Raw genomic sequence first — 17,094 nt, 5'->3', positions numbered from 1 at the left:
TTATGAGAAGGCATTCTACTACATTACTCACTTTCATAGATTTGGCAAACTTATTTAGGGATATTTTACAAGAACTAGTAATTTACTCATTGCTAAAATGCTGCTTGTTTTTACTATAACAGTGAATTGTAAATTTTTGGATCTTGCGTTGACCATTACTTCCTACTCTCCTTTGTCAAAAGGCACGGTTTTATGGGAAACAGAAGTTAGTCCTGAGACATTTTAATCAACGCAACTCTTTCTACTTTTTTTGGCCTACGTTCTCTGCGCAAGTGTTTCTCTTCTTCATTATTTCTTGCCTCAAGTTAGTCCATTCTTTCATTCGAAATCATTTCTTGCTTGGTCTTTAACTATAAGGGGTTGCTTAAAAAAAGGTTGTGATCGCCTAGACTTGCACTAAGTTTTCCGAAGAACTTAGAGAGTGAATGTTTGGGAAAAGTACTTAGATTTTATCATCCCAAAGCATGTTGTGAGACAAAACGTGGCAACCAAAAATTTGTTCGTAACAATTCATTTGCCAGTTTGCACCCTTTCTTGCCACGTCTAAAATATGGGAATGTTCATGTAAACCAGTAGCTAGTTGGTAAACCACAATAGTTTTCCAAAAGCTAAATATAGATATTTTTCTGTAAAGTGTTTTTTCGTGAATTTAGGCACGGTCGTTCTTCCCCCTTGTTCTGCAGGAAAAGCGATTAACAGCTAAAGTAGCACTAGTAATAAAATAGCTGAATAGTGTCACAAAGCTGTTAAATATGTGAACATGCGATACCTCCTTTACTTCTCTACTATCTGGATAGTACTCATGTAGCTACTGCTGAGCAGCTCTAAAGTGAGAACAACGTAGAAGGGAGGAAAAGAAGCGAAATCCTACTTCGACAAAACGACGTTCAATCCCGTCCTTTTTGCATGACTCCACTTCTAGTCTGATGTTTTTACGACTAGCAATGGATGCGCGTGAGGGCCGGCACATTCGCCTGAAGTGTCCCGTTTCCATACAGAACGAAACACTATATCCACTGGAATCGTCAAGAGGAATCAGTGACTGTACGGTCAGATATCTAATCATTCGTATGGAAATTCACTTACTGATACGGTTGGCTCGTGGGTGTAATTCTTGCAGTACTGGTCACGTTGTGATGGCCGACGCATGGGAGAAGATGCCGGAATGAGGATAGGAGCTGCGTTATACTTTGTTTATTTGTTGAAGAAGCACTTGGGTGCTCCACCGTTGTAACTTTGTTGAATGGGTCGGTATCTATGCCACGCTAGAAGCCTCAAACCCCACTGTACCTCGACAATACATTCTGCTCATCCATATGTCTTTCTTCGTTTTCAAGAATGTCTTAGTTCAGTGCATGCAAATATAAAGGCAGTTTTACAAAAATATAAAATAGTCTAAAATTTGCCTTTGAAATATTTGATTTTTCAAAATAATTCATTAGTAGTTAAGCGCATCACTTAAAACAGTACTTAAAAAATTTTCAAAGAATTTAATTGCCAAAAAAAGGTTAAGAAGTTTTTGGAAAAGTTGAACACGCAACGATGTGGCTCCGTTAAAACCAAAGATTAAGCGAATAACCTATTCATTACATCCATACAGGTTGTGTCATATTCCTCTAGCCATTCTTCTAAGCAGTTTTCATGAAACCACAGAAATGTACCAAGAACAGAAGTGGACCTTAAACTACAATAAGAAGTTAATTATCGAATCCACAATCTACCTATCTGTGGGATCCGACTCAACACAATCTCATAATGCTCTGTAAACATTACAAAAAAATGCTTACCATTGTGAAGAACCCTGAAAGGGCTGTTTCTGCAAAGTCGATGGGAAATACATGGCACACAAACTCATTGCAAAATATTAGAATATATGGGAAAGGTAGCACATTTTAAAGTTTCAGGTTTTTACGTCACCACTAAGTCAAACATGTTTCCCTATTTCATTTTGGCCTAATTGCAGTCTTTTGCATTAATCTCCTTTGAACTATAAATCACTGCATAGAGAAGTTTTTTGCATTTTGTCAAGATGTATCCGTTAGAGTCCAATTGAAATAAATTTACATTGTTGTGAATAAGTGGCGCTTTTCCGTTTTGCAATCCTGTTTCCCTTTGGGATGGTTTTTAGCGTGCGGTAGCCGGTTTCACCACTATTTCTGTGCAAAAGAAATACTTCTACTTCAAAGACAATTAATGACAGTTATAGACTCTAAAAGAAGTTAAATTTATGCTTGGCAATGTAAGAACTTATCCCTCTTACCCTATAACTTATACGTAGGAGGAGCACTACTTTAGGTGGACATAAAGAGAAGGGAGAAGGGAGGCGGCGTCTCGTCTTATCAATCATATACTGATAATCCTTAACTAGACCGCTTCCTCCTGTTTTGGGACAAATAATCCCAATATCTCATTGAAAGCAGAAAAAACAGATTGTTACGATTACTTTTTATACAGTCTTCTAGCAATTAATTAAAAGTTGCTCCCAAAATCCTTTTTTATCTATAAAAAATGTCTACATTTGTGTGGATTTTATAAGGAGATAAACTTTAGCGAACAAGGAGACTTTAACACTAATTTCATTTTTATTTCTTAAAGCCTAAATCTACCTAATTTCTCCGTATTTCTCTTAATGCAAAATTAACCACTATATAAACTACCTTGGTTTCCATCTCATCATTGCTCTCCCTCGCATTTGATGAAGTGAGGCAGCATTTCCCTTTCATTCTGCATCACAAGCTTTTGAAATTGAGGTGACTTTTTAGTAAATTGGCTCTGCATTGTTCGCAGCTGGCTTGTTCTCTGTTTTCAAACAATTACAAAGTATGGATTGTAATTACAAATCCAAATCCAAGGGTTAATGAAACAGCTTTCCTCTCCTAAGTGTGGCCTCCGTAGCTCACCTCAATTAACATTCTGAGTCAGCCGCCACAAAGTAATTGGTGCTCTAAGAAAACGTTAAAAGTCAATCATGCCAGTCATTGAATGTCCATGTAACTGAGGAGACATTAAGTGCCTCTCTTCGTAGCTTTACTCGATATCTAATTGCTTCTTGCACAAAAACTCAATTGGGGAAGTGAAATTGTGATGATGTCCTTAGTCGTAGGAACACTGAATTCCATTCCTCCTTGCCACGTTATTTATTAGGAGCTGCTCAGTTATATTTTTTTGGATTTTAGCCAGGTAGTGAAAGGGTGGAGGAGGCATCGTGTTTACGAATATTTAACTAAATTCATACAGATACGGTGGGCAACTCCCTAAGCAGCTTCTGCTGATGGTTCATGGTTAGTGTCGCTTTAGATATTAATCTATTTCCTAGAGACAACGGGACAAAGGTAGTTGTCGAAGGCAGTTACCAAAATGAGCCCTTCTAGTAGGTTTCGTCACTACTTCTCTCATCCGCAGCACGTGCACTTCTGCTTGCTATGGTTTACCAACGGATAGGTTTCGCTTTCCACTGCCACTAATGTAGTGCGCCAGGATTTTTCAGAAGAAGAAGGAAGACATTATAAATGGGCATAATACATAAATTTAAACTACGCTGGCCAATTCGACAAAATTACAAAGTTTAGCACGTAGCAGACCCACTACATTTACACTTGTGGCGCATTACCTATTCATTTCTTCGAGCATTTGCTTTGATTTTGCAAGACTCCAAGCAGAAGTTGGAATTCTAGTTTAAAATCTAGCTTAGTTCGAAATCCAACCCTGTGCAATTTCACAATACCTAACTTTAGTGAAGAGGTATTATTGCCTTTTCAAAGGAGTGCTTACCACTGTAGGGCACTCTGAAAGAACTACTGCTGTGAGATAGAGTAGAAATACATAGCAAACTGACTCATTACCTATTATTACAAGGTAATTGCCGAAGCATTCATTTCGTAGAACAACCTGCAAAAAGTTAAAACAACCAAATATTAGAAGTGTAGTAGTTTGTTGTAAGAATTCGCTATTTTAGGTCAACGGCCCACACAAATCATTACTTTACCCTCATATGTTACTAGGGAATCATGTTAATTTTAAAAAAGACTTTAGTTTTATTCTAGCTTTTGAAATTATCATCTTAGAGATATGAATAATTGCGCAGGGGAAAGGTTATGCACCCTGCTGTAAGATAATAGGATTTTTTTGAAAATTTTCTTTAACTACCACGTAGTTAGGATAAAACAAAACCAAAGTGAATACTTACTTAAGCAGAGAAGTATTTAAACAAGTGATGCGGATGATGCAAACGCGTGATATAGAAGGAAACCATTTCTAAAGGTGTATTTAGTCCAGGCTAAATCGCAAAGTCCCACTCAGACGGGAAAAAAGCGAAATGCAAACAGACACAACCAGTTGCCGAATAGCAAAACACGGAAGTGCACAAACAGGGTACAGGAGGAAAATGACTAAATTAACATGAATCAGTCACAGCCAAGTTGACAAGCAAGGTTTTCATTTGTTGCATGAGTACCTCAAAAAACATGGGTAAAAATGTTGCTGGATCAAAAATGTGCGTAGGCGGATCACCTTATGCAGTTAAAATCGCCATTTACCAGTGATTTCTCAATCACTGTTCGTTTTCTTGCAACAGGAAACAAAAAGTTAGTAAGGCCCACTTTCTAACAGTTGCCTTTTCAAGCCGATCGAACATGACGGTGGTTACTGCGGAGAAAGAGAATTGTCCACTCGAAACGATCAGCCTATACGTGCCTTCACTATGGTTAGAATATGTGTATATCTGCGTGCACATAATCTGAGGTGAATTTGTCATCATAGTTCTCTTTGGCGTGGAGTTGCTTTTTTCTTGTGGTGAATTAAGGTAAGCATCTCCAAGTCTCAAGAGGCATGATTCCTTATATGCTGAAATGTGAAAGAGCAGTGGGAGGCAATTTAGAATTGGAATGGATTTAGCTCTGAGTAAGCAATTCTTCGAAAAGCAGCTTCTCATTTGAATATTTGAACAAACAACTCATGATTCGTAAACATATTATTTTCCATATATGTGACCTATTTAAGCCGGCTCGATGGGGATATACTGCTTTAATGTGAGTAGTATGCACTACTATTTATCGAAATTTACAAATATTTGGTTGAGAAAAGTGTTCGAATTCAAATTCTGAGAGATGTGAAGTTATTAAACTTTGAAAAATCAAAATCAAACCATTGGAAAGCACACATTATAAGTGGGTTTGGTTAAAGCTTGGTAGTTGTCACTAGCACTGGTATTGAGTTGAAATGGCTGTACCTATCATACCACAGTAATCTTCTGAGATCATGCAACAGTTTCCTTTGTAAAGAAATAAATTTAATGACATTAATCAGCTTATCCAAAACGTCTTAGTCTTTATTCATATCAAGCTCTATGTACATGATCTCTTTCTCATAATTTGATGTAAAATACTGCTTTTTTAGCAGTATGGTCCACTCCGAGCGAAAATTTACAAAAATCCCTTTGAGACAAATGCTCCAGTTTCATTCTACTAACTTCAAATGGGTGACCGGTATTGTCTTTTCCATTAAATTAAGATGAACTTAATTGAAACAATGCTATATATAAAGGCTGATCAAGCCTTTACAATTATTGTATCTAGTGGTTTTGAGCATGCGATCGTCAAAACGCAGTCTTCTAGCGTTTTCTCTTTTGAGATTAGTAAAAACAACATAATCTCAGCAGAGGAGTTCGAAAAACAAGGCAACATGATAAGAAGAACCATGAAAGCCAACAGTTCTTCATGAACCCATGCACTTGAAGTTTTGCCTCTTCCATCATTGCTCGGTCCCATTGCTACATGGTCCTGCCCATGTCACTCCAGCCCACCTCTTAGTTAGTGGTTGACCTTTCTCCGTATTAATATGGCTCACTACGACTGCAAGGCCGACTCGGTGACCTTAACTTGTGGTAGAAGCGCTCAAGCCTAGTCCAAATCAAGAACGATCCTGCTTTCTTCGACAGGCTGCCGCACCTAAACGTCAAAGAGGAATTATCCCTTATGTGCAACTGAACCCTAAAGGACTCACTCCCGAAGGAGTGTTTAAACATCATCAGCGTTCAACAAACCCAAACTTCAAGTTCAGCAAAACCGCTATCGAAGAGAGCCCAGCTTTCTACCTGTTTGGCTACGACCCTAAGAAATTGTTTCATGGCCCTAAACTCAACCATTTCACTGCATTTCGAGAACATAAGTCCTCCTCTCTAACAGTCTGGAAGGGCGATAGTGCTTGGAAGCCCACATAAGGTTCTAAAAGTCGGTAATCTATAGTGAAAATCTCTTTTTAACGAAATTCTACTTCTTTAACGACAAAAAATGTTACAATATATCACCTTAATAGATGGATATCAAAAAATTAGTCTTTTTTTCTTTCTTTGGAAACTATTCCCATATAAATGAGTTCTGCTAGCAATTCCCGTGTCCATTCGTTTTCCCTTAATTTACAAATCTTTCGCAATTAAAAATGATTCATCTAATCCAAAAAGTTATTTGCGCAAATTGTGCACGGTTTGGACTTTTGAAATGCTACTCCGGGCATGCTAGGTTTAATACGAGTCCGAATATGTGCTAAAGTAATTAAAGATGAGGAGCAATTGACAAAGTGATTGCTGCGCAAAACTTGATCTGTGTTTTATTATCACAGTTTTTGTCTGGCATTCTTCATTTTGAAGTTCATTTAAGAAAAAAATGACAATGCTGCGCTGCATAACATTAGGTTTTGCAAAATAACAAAAATTGCTGAACATCAAGCTAGGTCTGCCTCTCAAAAGTGAAACGAAAAATTTCATTTACTTTTGCATAAAAAATGAGACAAACGGGCTTGATCCACCAAAGTAATTGACATCACAACCTACAATCTATCATCATTTCCAAACAAATACAGTCCTGCAAATTGATGTGCTACACAACGTCTAATTAATTTAAATTTTTTCTCTGAAATCTCTGCTCGTCTTATTTACATTTTGTCAACTAACTGGCCTCTTCACAAAATGTTTTTTAGTCTGAGATATAATCGCAAAGGTCATGGGATACCAGTATTTTACGAAATCAAAATTAAGCCAGTAGAGGGCACACATCAAAAGTAGGTTCGGTTGAAGCCTAGTAGTCCTGATTACCCCTTCGGTTGCCATTAGTACTAGCAGTGAGCCGAAATCGCTCCACTTGTCAACCTTAGATGCCATCGTATTGTAGTCCTGCGCATGGCAACTCATTCAGTCTGTACCCCAATAATAAACTTTATTCCTTTCCAGTACGACCTATAACGACTTCAAGAGTGACTTGGTGACCTACATATATAGTGAGAGCAACAAAACCTGATCCGAATTGCGTACACTGCTGCTTTTTTTTCGCTGGTCGACACAGCTAAACCTCGTAGGAGAGCTGTCGTCTGTGAATGGCTGAACCTTGGAGGATTTACCCCCCAGGAAGGTGTGTTGAAACAGCGTCGACATTTAATTAATCCAATAGTCAAGTTCTGCGAAAGTGTCAGTGCTTGTAAAAGACCTATTCGAAATTGACTTCTAGAAAATGTTATGTGTCTCCTAACACAACTATTGTATTTTATCATGCACATAAAAGGCCGCTTCCCTAAATGTCTAGCTGAAGTGATGGTGCTTCGACACATATTAGCTTAGGAAAGTAGGTTAACTGCAGTGAAAACCGAGTTGAAATTAAGTTCATGGGCCCAATGACAAATATCTGCAGTTCTTTCCATGCAATTACAAACAAGTTGTGCATTTCGCTGCTACACAATGTCTCGCTACCTAAAGCTAGGAATAATCGAAGTCTTGTTTCAACCACCTCCATTCCTATTACATGTTTTCATTCTTACTCTCTTCTGACATAGCATATAATCATATGGTGAATTCCTTATGAAGATGAAAGTCATTTCTTCAAGGGAAAGTTTGAGATATAAACCAACATGATAGATTAATATGTTATTTGACTCTCGGCTTTGGCAAGGGGACACCTGGAGGCTCCACTATTGTAAATTCGAACAATGTTAAAGCAAGTGAGTAGAGCTAAAGCCCCCAACACCGAAGTCTTTATCACCAAGTTATCTCAACAAATAAGGACGATGTACCAAATCCCACCGCATTGTAAAACTGGCAACCAACATGGATTTCATGGCTCATCAAAATTGCTTTTTACAGCAATGCATCGCCTGTATCAAAACCATCGACTAATTGTCAAATAAATGAGCCATAACAAGTAAAATGTGGGAAAGTTCATTTCAATTAAAGGGCAACTAAGTCAGCAGAAGGCCAACTAGCAGTTAATGGGGTCTGTCTCTTCTATTTACAAAGCCGGATCTCCCCCCAGGTTCGTGTGAGAAAGGCTACCAAATAGGGTGAAGCTGACTGTGAAGCGTACGCACACTGTACCCATTGCGAATGGCATTCTGTCAAATGGTTTTATGAGCTGAAAACGTGTCGGAAGCACGGAGTCTTTTTCGTTGGGTGCAGTGATAAAATGTTCCCTAGAAGGGCCTTCTGCCAGTACAATGGAATTTCGAAAACCCGGTGTGACGAAAGCAAAGCACTCAGAAGGCCTGATTCGTTAATGTCACGACAGCGAAAGATAAAATCAAGATCTATAATCTATTTTACCAAGAGAGGTTGCAAGAAAGCTGCATAAGCAAGTATTGCATCTATGTCCTGAATAATAACAATAACCGAGCCAGAAGCTCCTTCATAGAGGACAAAACCATAACAAATTTTAGCATATCTGTTTGGATTGTAAAAGATTCTCTTTGATTTATTCTAGGTAACCTTGATCTTCTCACCTCAGCCCATTGTCATATGATTGGTTATATCACACGGTGTTGATATAGCGCGAAATAATTGAACTGATTTACGATATTCTTGGCATAAAAAAAATCTTACCAATTTGTTTGTTGATCGGCTGTTGACTGAGTGAAAAATGGCTGAGCAACAATTGTCACGTTCTCTACGTGATCCCTTGCAAATGAACGTACTTAACATTGCAGAATGATATGAATGTGACAGCAACGGCAAAACTGTTTGATGGTGATTTTGAAGATTTAGCAATCTGATTTGGGTACTTTGATTGTTTTTCCAACACTGCGTTTAAGTTATGCAGACACTTGTAGCTCCGCGACTCCGCCTCGGCTGCCAGTTGTCCTCAACCCTTTACTATGTCGGTGGTGCGATTTCCACCCTAGTATTTGGAAATCTTTTGGCTTTACGTAGAACGCGGGGGCTGCAATATTTTTTCCTGCAAAAAAGTTTTCTTTCTATTGGTTATAAAATAATTACGACACGGAACTGACTCACTAATTTCGAATGTATATAGTCGGCCCGAGTGCTATGTCGTCCTTCATCTTCAGGGAAGTCCAGCAGCGCTACAAATATACCACTGAAAAAATGTCTAAACTTTTGCTTTAAATGGTTGCAATTTAATCAACCGGAAATTACTCCTTCTATTGGCTTTGAGATGCAATTATTAAGACTGGGATACCTATATATCATTGTTGACATTAATGCAGATACAAACTTCGGTATTCGTTCCTTAATTTGCCACCTCCTACTTCAAAGAAGAGTTTCATAACAGGTCAGCGGACGAACACAAGTAACAACCAATCTGCATTCTAATAGAAAATGCGATTATTCTAGATTGAAGTTGCTATACTTTGCTGGCTTAAGTGTGAGCTTTTCTGCTGAAAAGTAAACTAGGCTGAAGCAACAGCCTAAAGCAGTATTTTTTTTTTCAAATAAGAAGAATTGTATATGGTAAGGTATATATGATGAAAAGTAGCTCATATTTTGTTAGGCAAAGGATGGCACTCGAGTATTTCCTGAAGCGGTGAGAAGTCTTAGTAATAAGGTGGAAGATACGTGACTGCCGTGCAGCATAGCTGAGGCTACTCTCATGGTGCAAAGACCATGCACATGAAGAGAAGTACAATGTGCAGGAACTTAGGTGCCCTCGTAGTGGATCGCAGAGTTATCGGACTGTCAAAGCATTATAAAAATGCACCAGTTGTTAGGTTGACTATCCTAACTCAAGCAAGAACTTTTGGGCAATGCCCATTTTACCTGCTAATCAGACCTAAATGGTTTTATCAAAAGGGAGAAAGTACGGCTTCTCCATTAGGGAAAGAGTATGAATAAAAGCGGGTTCACTGCCAGTTACTATCGGCTCTTTTGTACCTCTACAATGCACTTTCTGCCCTAGTATTACGACTTCCTTCGACTGCAGGGCGAACTCGCAGTGCCACAATATCTTCCCACATATAGCATTTAAATATAATTGGTTTTAAAAAAGTATCACTGTGAAAATTCACAGTTTACGAGTGCTCACAAGCTAAAGAAAATGACTGCATTCATATCAAGAGTGGTTGAATAAACCTTGACTTTTCAGAATAAATTAATTGCATTACTTTGGTTGTTTATTAAACTTGTGGACTTTGTGGTGAGGCCACTCGAGTGCTCCACCATCGCAACTTCGTCAGGTGGGTCAGTTTTCGTGCCACCTCAGCAGCCCCAATCGCTGCAGTATGTTAAATATATACTTTACCTGAATATTATATCCTCTTTCATCTTCAGGGGAGGCTCGAGCACTGCATAAATATATGAGGAGAACCGTACTAAAAACCAAGACATTCCTATCATTTTTTCATATAAAATTAATGTGAAAATGAAGGACAACGAGTTTCAGATTACTGCTTAAAAATTACCAGAAGAATTGAATTGCTAATCTGGAAAAAAGTGCCATGGCTTAAAAACACTGAGGAATAAATTTGGCAAACGAAATGATGCGGTGTGGTCAATTGACCAATGAATAAGGAATAAACCGAGTGCAATCACAATATATCCATCATGAATGGCCAATGAAAAGATAAGTACACTCTTTGCGTTTTTGAAGTAGACAGCAAATACTATTAACGCATTTTGAGCCCATCCCAATCGCTAAATCATAACAGTGTATGTCCTCAACTCTATGTGGTCTTGGTTAAAATTAGAGCGGATCTCATGCTTTGACTGTGAGAAAGCATATTCGTTTGATACTCTGCCGAAATGCTTCGCGATTGCAGGGATTCAACTTTACTAAGCTTGAACGAGTGCTACAGAAACTGATATTACTAAGAGAAGTGAAGTACTGAAAGCGTTTTAGAAAGTACTCATCTATAACCGCTAAGGAACACAAAATTAATAAATCTACTCTGTTATTTTTATCATAAAAGACGTAAAGAGATTAAGAAGCACAGTTTTTATTTGACTATTGTAGAAATCAAAATACTGACTAATTCCTCCTCTTTAGGTCAGCAGTCTTGTTGTGAGTAGAATGGTAAAAAAAGCGGGAAGAAAGACGATTCCCGAGCTACTGGGTAGCTGATTGGTCAAGTCTCTTTTCTTTGCTCCACTACTTTTCCTCACCGCTGTAGCAGACTAACGGGCAAATTATAGCAGTTTAACACATGCGTTGGAGACTTAAAACCGCAGTTGAGATCATCAAAGTGTCTCCTAATGTATCGTTGAGGCCAAATATTAGGCGCCTAACTTGAACTGGAAGAATAAATGGCAAAGGCGCCTAGTATTCATACTCAAGTCAGTTTAAATACTGATCTGTTTGACAGTTTCTCAAATGTATACAAGGATTTTTCTCATGTTATACAGCCAGTTGCATATGGCATATGGCTGTTCATAAATAAGCATACTGAAGCATAAGTGTGCGATAGTCCAACGCAAGTACTTCTGATCCTGCTCTGCCTTTTAAGTATCCGTTAGACCCAAAACCGAGGATTTGGAAATATTCGCTACACAAAATGAATCTGCCATGATTCCAAAAGTGCGAAAGCCAGCCTCCTGTCATGCTTTTCGCACACGCTTTGAAGAAGACGCTGCATGCTTTGCCAAATGCTACCAAGCAGAAATAGTTCAAACAAAATACGAATCTGGTGCTGACTCCCACAAAGCAGGAAGAATCGTGACCAGTGCCATTCCTTATGCCTAATGGTCGAGAGGAACTACGAATCGCTACTGACATGTTGATTGAGAATTATCGAGTCACAAAGTTCGGTTGTCAAAGACGCGAGTGATGGCAAGGAATTCGTACTTGCAACAAATGGAAGGGGAGGTAGTGGGAGCTAATAAGCAAATGGAGCCCCACCCACGTGTGTTATTAGACCACGATAAGCCTGTAAAATATGAACCAACTCCCCATTCCTTTTAGTGAGCTATGAAAACGCATCCATCTTGGAAAAAAGGTGGAAAGTTATTAATGCGAGGATTTGCACTTAAGTCAGGGCGGGGAGGAGGGTAGGCGGAAAACACTGCCTCACCCCATCCCCTATATTTCGCCAACGGCGCTGCTTTACGTGATTAGCCCAGTTTTTTTAGCCTGATAACAGTTGACAGAGTAGGGACAGATAAGAAATAAAAGTGACACAGAAACAAGGACAGCAGTGTTTAGGTGTGATTTTGGTTGGGATTCTGAAGACCAACAGTTGCATAAAAGAACACTTCGCGCATAGCTTGTGCTCTGTTGGCGAAGAATTGCAGAGTAGACTGTCATAACAAATATTTTAATAAGTTAATTCTGAATCAATGAATTTTTTCACAAATAATTTGCTCTTATCTTATTGTAAATGAGCAACTTTACAATTGTATAAGCAGATGTTGCTCTAATCTTATTTCTTTAAGCGAAGTTGTGAAATTACGGATACCAAATTGATAGCAACAAAGGGCTTAACCTCCTTACATGTTAAATCTGCCGGCTGAACTCATTTTGTTTATTTATTTTAATTAGTTGTTTATTTACCTTGAGAGCAACTTTCTGTAAATCTACAGACGGCTGTACGATCAAGAGTTACAGTAACTACTGTAAATTAGTCTAATTTTCGTAGCATGTTTGGAATGCACAACTGATAAGAATTTAGTAATCGAAGTTTTCGATTGTCCACAGGAATGCATCCTGGGCTCACCAACATACGCCCGGACCTATTTGCATGCATCTTTGGCAAAGTTTAGGCTTTGAAGTAAAGATTCCACTCCCTGAAGCAATTAATAAAAGCAAACCTACACAGAAGCTTTCGAGTATTCAAGTTGAAGAACATAGGTGATGGAGCGGACTTCTTCCAGTGCGAAAGAAGTATCCTGACTTTCCATAATTTTGCCATCAAAAGTATGTTTCAGTTCACCACAACCACACCCTGGAACAGTATGTATAGGTCCCTTCGGGAGGCTGCAAAAAGTGCAGTAGAGAGTACCGCTACGATAGAAAGAAGCAATTCCATGCCGTATGGTGTATGAAGGTGAACAACAGCTGCTTTTATTCTGTAGGTCTACACAGGTTATAAGCAGTCATTGTTATGGGGCAAGTTGAATGTCGCCAAAAATTTAAGGCCATCTCGTAGATCACTAAGCTTGATTTCTAAATTGAAATGAGAACGAGGATTAATTGGCATTCTCTGAAAAGACACAAATTGGGGCAGTTTCATTTATAAATGACCACAATTGCACTATTTTGAGATGGATGACAAACGATGGCATCCCGCTAATGAGTACTCAACTCTGACATTCATCAGTTATTAATTCGAAGTCAGGTCGCGTTCATGTTTACTAGATGTATCAGACGATGCTGAATTTGCATTGAAAGGGAACCAACAGCATTCAATTTCACAACAGGAATAACTAATTACGTGAACCTTCCCGAGAGATCTAACTTTCCTTAAAATAACCCACGACTAAGGATAGAAAGATGGAGAAGATAACGAATGTGCCTAAACACACTAACAATACTTTGAGAAAAATATTTCCGTCCAACTTTAGAGGAATAACCGTGGTTTACTCTCAGATTTTAGAACGTTGTGCACGTGTCCACATTTGGTAAGCGTCAAGAATGTGTCCAAATTAGCAGAAGAAACCACATGAATGAGTTCTTTGGTGGCCAGATTCGTCTCACAATATGCTTTGAGGTTGGGGTATTCAAATTCTTCCCCTAAATTTTCAATATTTACTCCCAAAGTTCTTGCAAATCACAGTTCGTGATTTTTCGAACAACTTAGCGCAGGGCCTGGCGATCACATCATTTATTGAGGCGAGTGGATAGTTTACAACAGCCCTGTCACAGCAAATGCTGTCAATGTGATTAATGAAGGAACAGTGCCCGAATAAGTTGGTTGTCAAACGATTCTTACCTTGGATGCCTTCTATTTTCACCATCATCCAATCCTGCACCACTGTATTCCACAGAAAGGTGGTGGTACACGTGATAAACACGGCAAGAATCACAAGAGTGCCAGAAAAATGAATTAGTATAAAAATAGGATAATTCGAAGGTCAAGCAAAAGAAGGCGAACAGGGCAATTTAACGGTCACCTCCCGATGTATTTGAGGATTACGATCTAGTCGGGGCCAAATGCCATGGGAAGTAAGAATTTTATGATTGGTGCCATTAAAGCCTTTAGTGATTACACCAAGGTTCGTTAAGTACTCACCTCTCGATAAACATATTTTGGTGGGGACATTCTTTATTTTTGAAAGTTGTAACTCTGTCAGTTTATTATAGCAAACCTGCCTAATTCTCACACAGCAAGATAGCCTTTTTGTTCGAGCCTACAACATCCCTGTCACTTTTCGGGTGGAATTAAAATATAGTTTTTCGGTATCAATTGTTTAAATAGTAATACTAACTAGTCTGCTAAACCAAATACTGGGGAGGCGGTTATCCAGGAGGCTCACGCATCTGGTAAGACTGTAAGAGCAATTGCAGATGGAAGAAACTAAGTCCAAAGTGAAATGCTTTTAGGTCAAGAGGTAAGAAGAAATAAAACGAATGAGAGTTGGATCGAAAACTACTGAAAGGTGGCTTCATTTTGCGTTGAAAATGCGCATATAGAGCACATTTGACAATGGGCCAGAAACCAGGAGTAAAACGAATGATTCGTAGTGCTCACAAGGCAAACATAAGGAATCCCATTGTGAAAACGGTAAATTTTTCAAGCTGTTAAGAAGGTGGGGCAAAACAAAATCACTAAAAATTTGCCTGAGTCAAGTGCGGAAACGTATAATGCTATAATCTAAGTGCAGCGGGAGTTAAGTATCCACATGAATGATGCGGATTCAAAGGTCAAAGACACAATTGGATGGAGTGCGTAATTTGTTGAAAAACCAGTTTTGAAAGTGCTTTTTAACAAAAGTTGGTAGCAAAGCCTAACTGAGAGGAGGATAAGTACTTATTGGTCATATAAACAGGCAGAACCGGTCGTTAATCAACAAAAGAGGAGGCAAAGTGGCACGATGGGAAACCGACTAAGTTAGTCAGAAATAATAATTAACACATTAATTAGCGGGCTTTTTGCTTATCGCATGAATATCGCAGAAAAGAATGTTCCGTAAATTTGATGCTAGAATGGAACATGCGTAGGAGGATAATCCTTATGAGGCCAAATTCATCATTTGAGGCCTTTGCTTCCAAATTTAGTCAACTTTTACTTTGAATGACAAATCCGTACTTAAAAAAATAACCCAAAATTCATGGAAGGGAAGAGCTATTAAAAAACTGGACGAATGTCGGTCAACTTGGCATGTTCTCTATTGAAGTCTCGGAGTGATAAAGAACCACCACAACCGAGATGTTCATTTGTTCTAACACAATACAGCCTGTCAGTAAATTTTCCGATTAATTCAAAATTTTGTTCGCAAAGTGTGTTCCTATCCTTGAACATAGAATGTTCTACTCCCATCTTACTCTTTTAAACTCAACCCACCTACCCCTGACACATTTATGACCATGAGCACATAAATACGGGGCAATCGTAGAAGTGACGCTGGTGGCAAGCATGCTGAGGGTGCAAAGAATGATATGGAAGGCGTTTAAAAAGCCTTCCACAATCAAACTCTGATCCAATATCTCGCATTCAAGAGCAGTTAGGTACATAAGTCTGCATAATAAGCTCGTTTGTACTTGTACACAAAACAAAGAACAAATTACCGCATGAGGTCTCGTCAAATATTTAATACATTCGTTGAAAAATAACCACCAATGTCCAAATGAGTTACATATTTTACCTAAGAACCGAGTTCATGCACCGTTTTTGATCGAAAGGGTATGACAAACCCGTCCTCTAAACATACCCCTTTCTTCCAACTCACTTTCACTTCCAAACCACCTTTCATATTTCGCAAGTGATTGTGTGATGTCAAGATAAGGTGAAAATCATCACCTGAAGGTATGTAGGGGGTGAGATGAGGAAAGGTATTATTTTCCTCCCTCACCTACTATTCCATCCTGGAGAAAATCCGCCAGCCCTGCTTCAAGAAATCTAAATGTATCCTGCACACCTATTTAATGTACATGAAAGGGATAAAAAACATCAAACGATGAACTGTTAACCCATGTGAATGCGCATGACCACTTTCCTTTCCTATCCATGAAAATAGTAAATAATTGTTCCATCAAAAGCGCTAACAGTTACTAAATATTCTTGAAATTCTAACCTCGAGTTATGCGTTACCTTCCAACACGGCATTATACACCTGCTCCAAAAACTGCAAATTTGGCTTGAGGCTGAAACCACAGATTTAAAGTAGACCTAACGTCAATTTCTGTGCCAGAACAGCAGGCTGTTGAAACCTACTTGTTGTTATACAAAGCATACCCACCTTGATCGCGTTTCAAGATGGTAATAAATGTGTTGAATCACATCCATTAGATTTAAATGACATTTCACTATGCTAAGATTCGAAGTGGGAGTAAAGTATTAGCGAGAGTGATAATAATCTCCATACTGTGCCCTGAAATAAACGCATCTGGAAAACCATAGAAACAAATGCAGAAGCAAACAATAAGTCATAGCAACCAGTTACATCGGAAGCGGCAGAGAAACTTTGAGCATCCAGCACACCAAGGTATTGGAAGTATGTTTGGAAGGAGGTATTTGCATAAGATTGTGAATGAAAGTGAGGCCTGGAGAGGATTGAACAGGCAAATATTGTAAACGAAACAACTTTGGTAGTGATGTCAGAGAGGTGCAAAAAGATATCTTTTTAAGAAAATATTAATGCAAAATACTTCCTCATCAAAATCTAGTAAAACTATTTCTAATACTAAATATGACTTGCAACATAAACTATGAATAAGTGAATACATATTGCTA

At 38.6% G+C, this 17,094-nt stretch overlaps 1 protein-coding gene across 1 annotated transcript; it reads right to left on the bottom strand. All coding sequences in view use genetic code 11, as the record gives it.

The window, feature by feature from the left end:
- Window positions 1–442: 442 nt before the first annotated feature.
- On the bottom strand, window positions 443–15,681 carry EGR_03418 (hypothetical protein; the record flags this gene model as incomplete). Its single annotated transcript, XM_024492667.1, has 16 exons — window positions 443–626; window positions 1,380–1,406; window positions 1,580–1,684; window positions 1,788–1,816; window positions 3,772–3,888; window positions 4,536–4,563; window positions 4,599–4,842; window positions 5,063–5,121; window positions 6,765–6,829; window positions 7,804–7,953; window positions 8,858–9,023; window positions 10,296–10,342; window positions 10,512–10,599; window positions 13,017–13,178; window positions 14,434–14,464; window positions 15,504–15,681. The coding sequence occupies 16 exons, from the start codon at window positions 15,679–15,681 to the stop codon at window positions 443–445; spliced, it is 1,680 nt and encodes a 559-aa protein (XP_024352800.1).
- Between the last annotated feature and the right edge of the window lie 1,413 nt (window positions 15,682–17,094).

The sequence above is a fragment of the Echinococcus granulosus genome (assembly GCF_000524195.1).
Source record: "Echinococcus granulosus chromosome Unknown EG_S00018, whole genome shotgun sequence".
In the NCBI taxonomy this organism is placed as follows: Eukaryota; Metazoa; Platyhelminthes; class Cestoda; order Cyclophyllidea; family Taeniidae; genus Echinococcus; species Echinococcus granulosus.
Note: the sequence above shows the minus strand (reverse complement) of the source record. Positions and strands in the feature narration are given on the sequence as shown.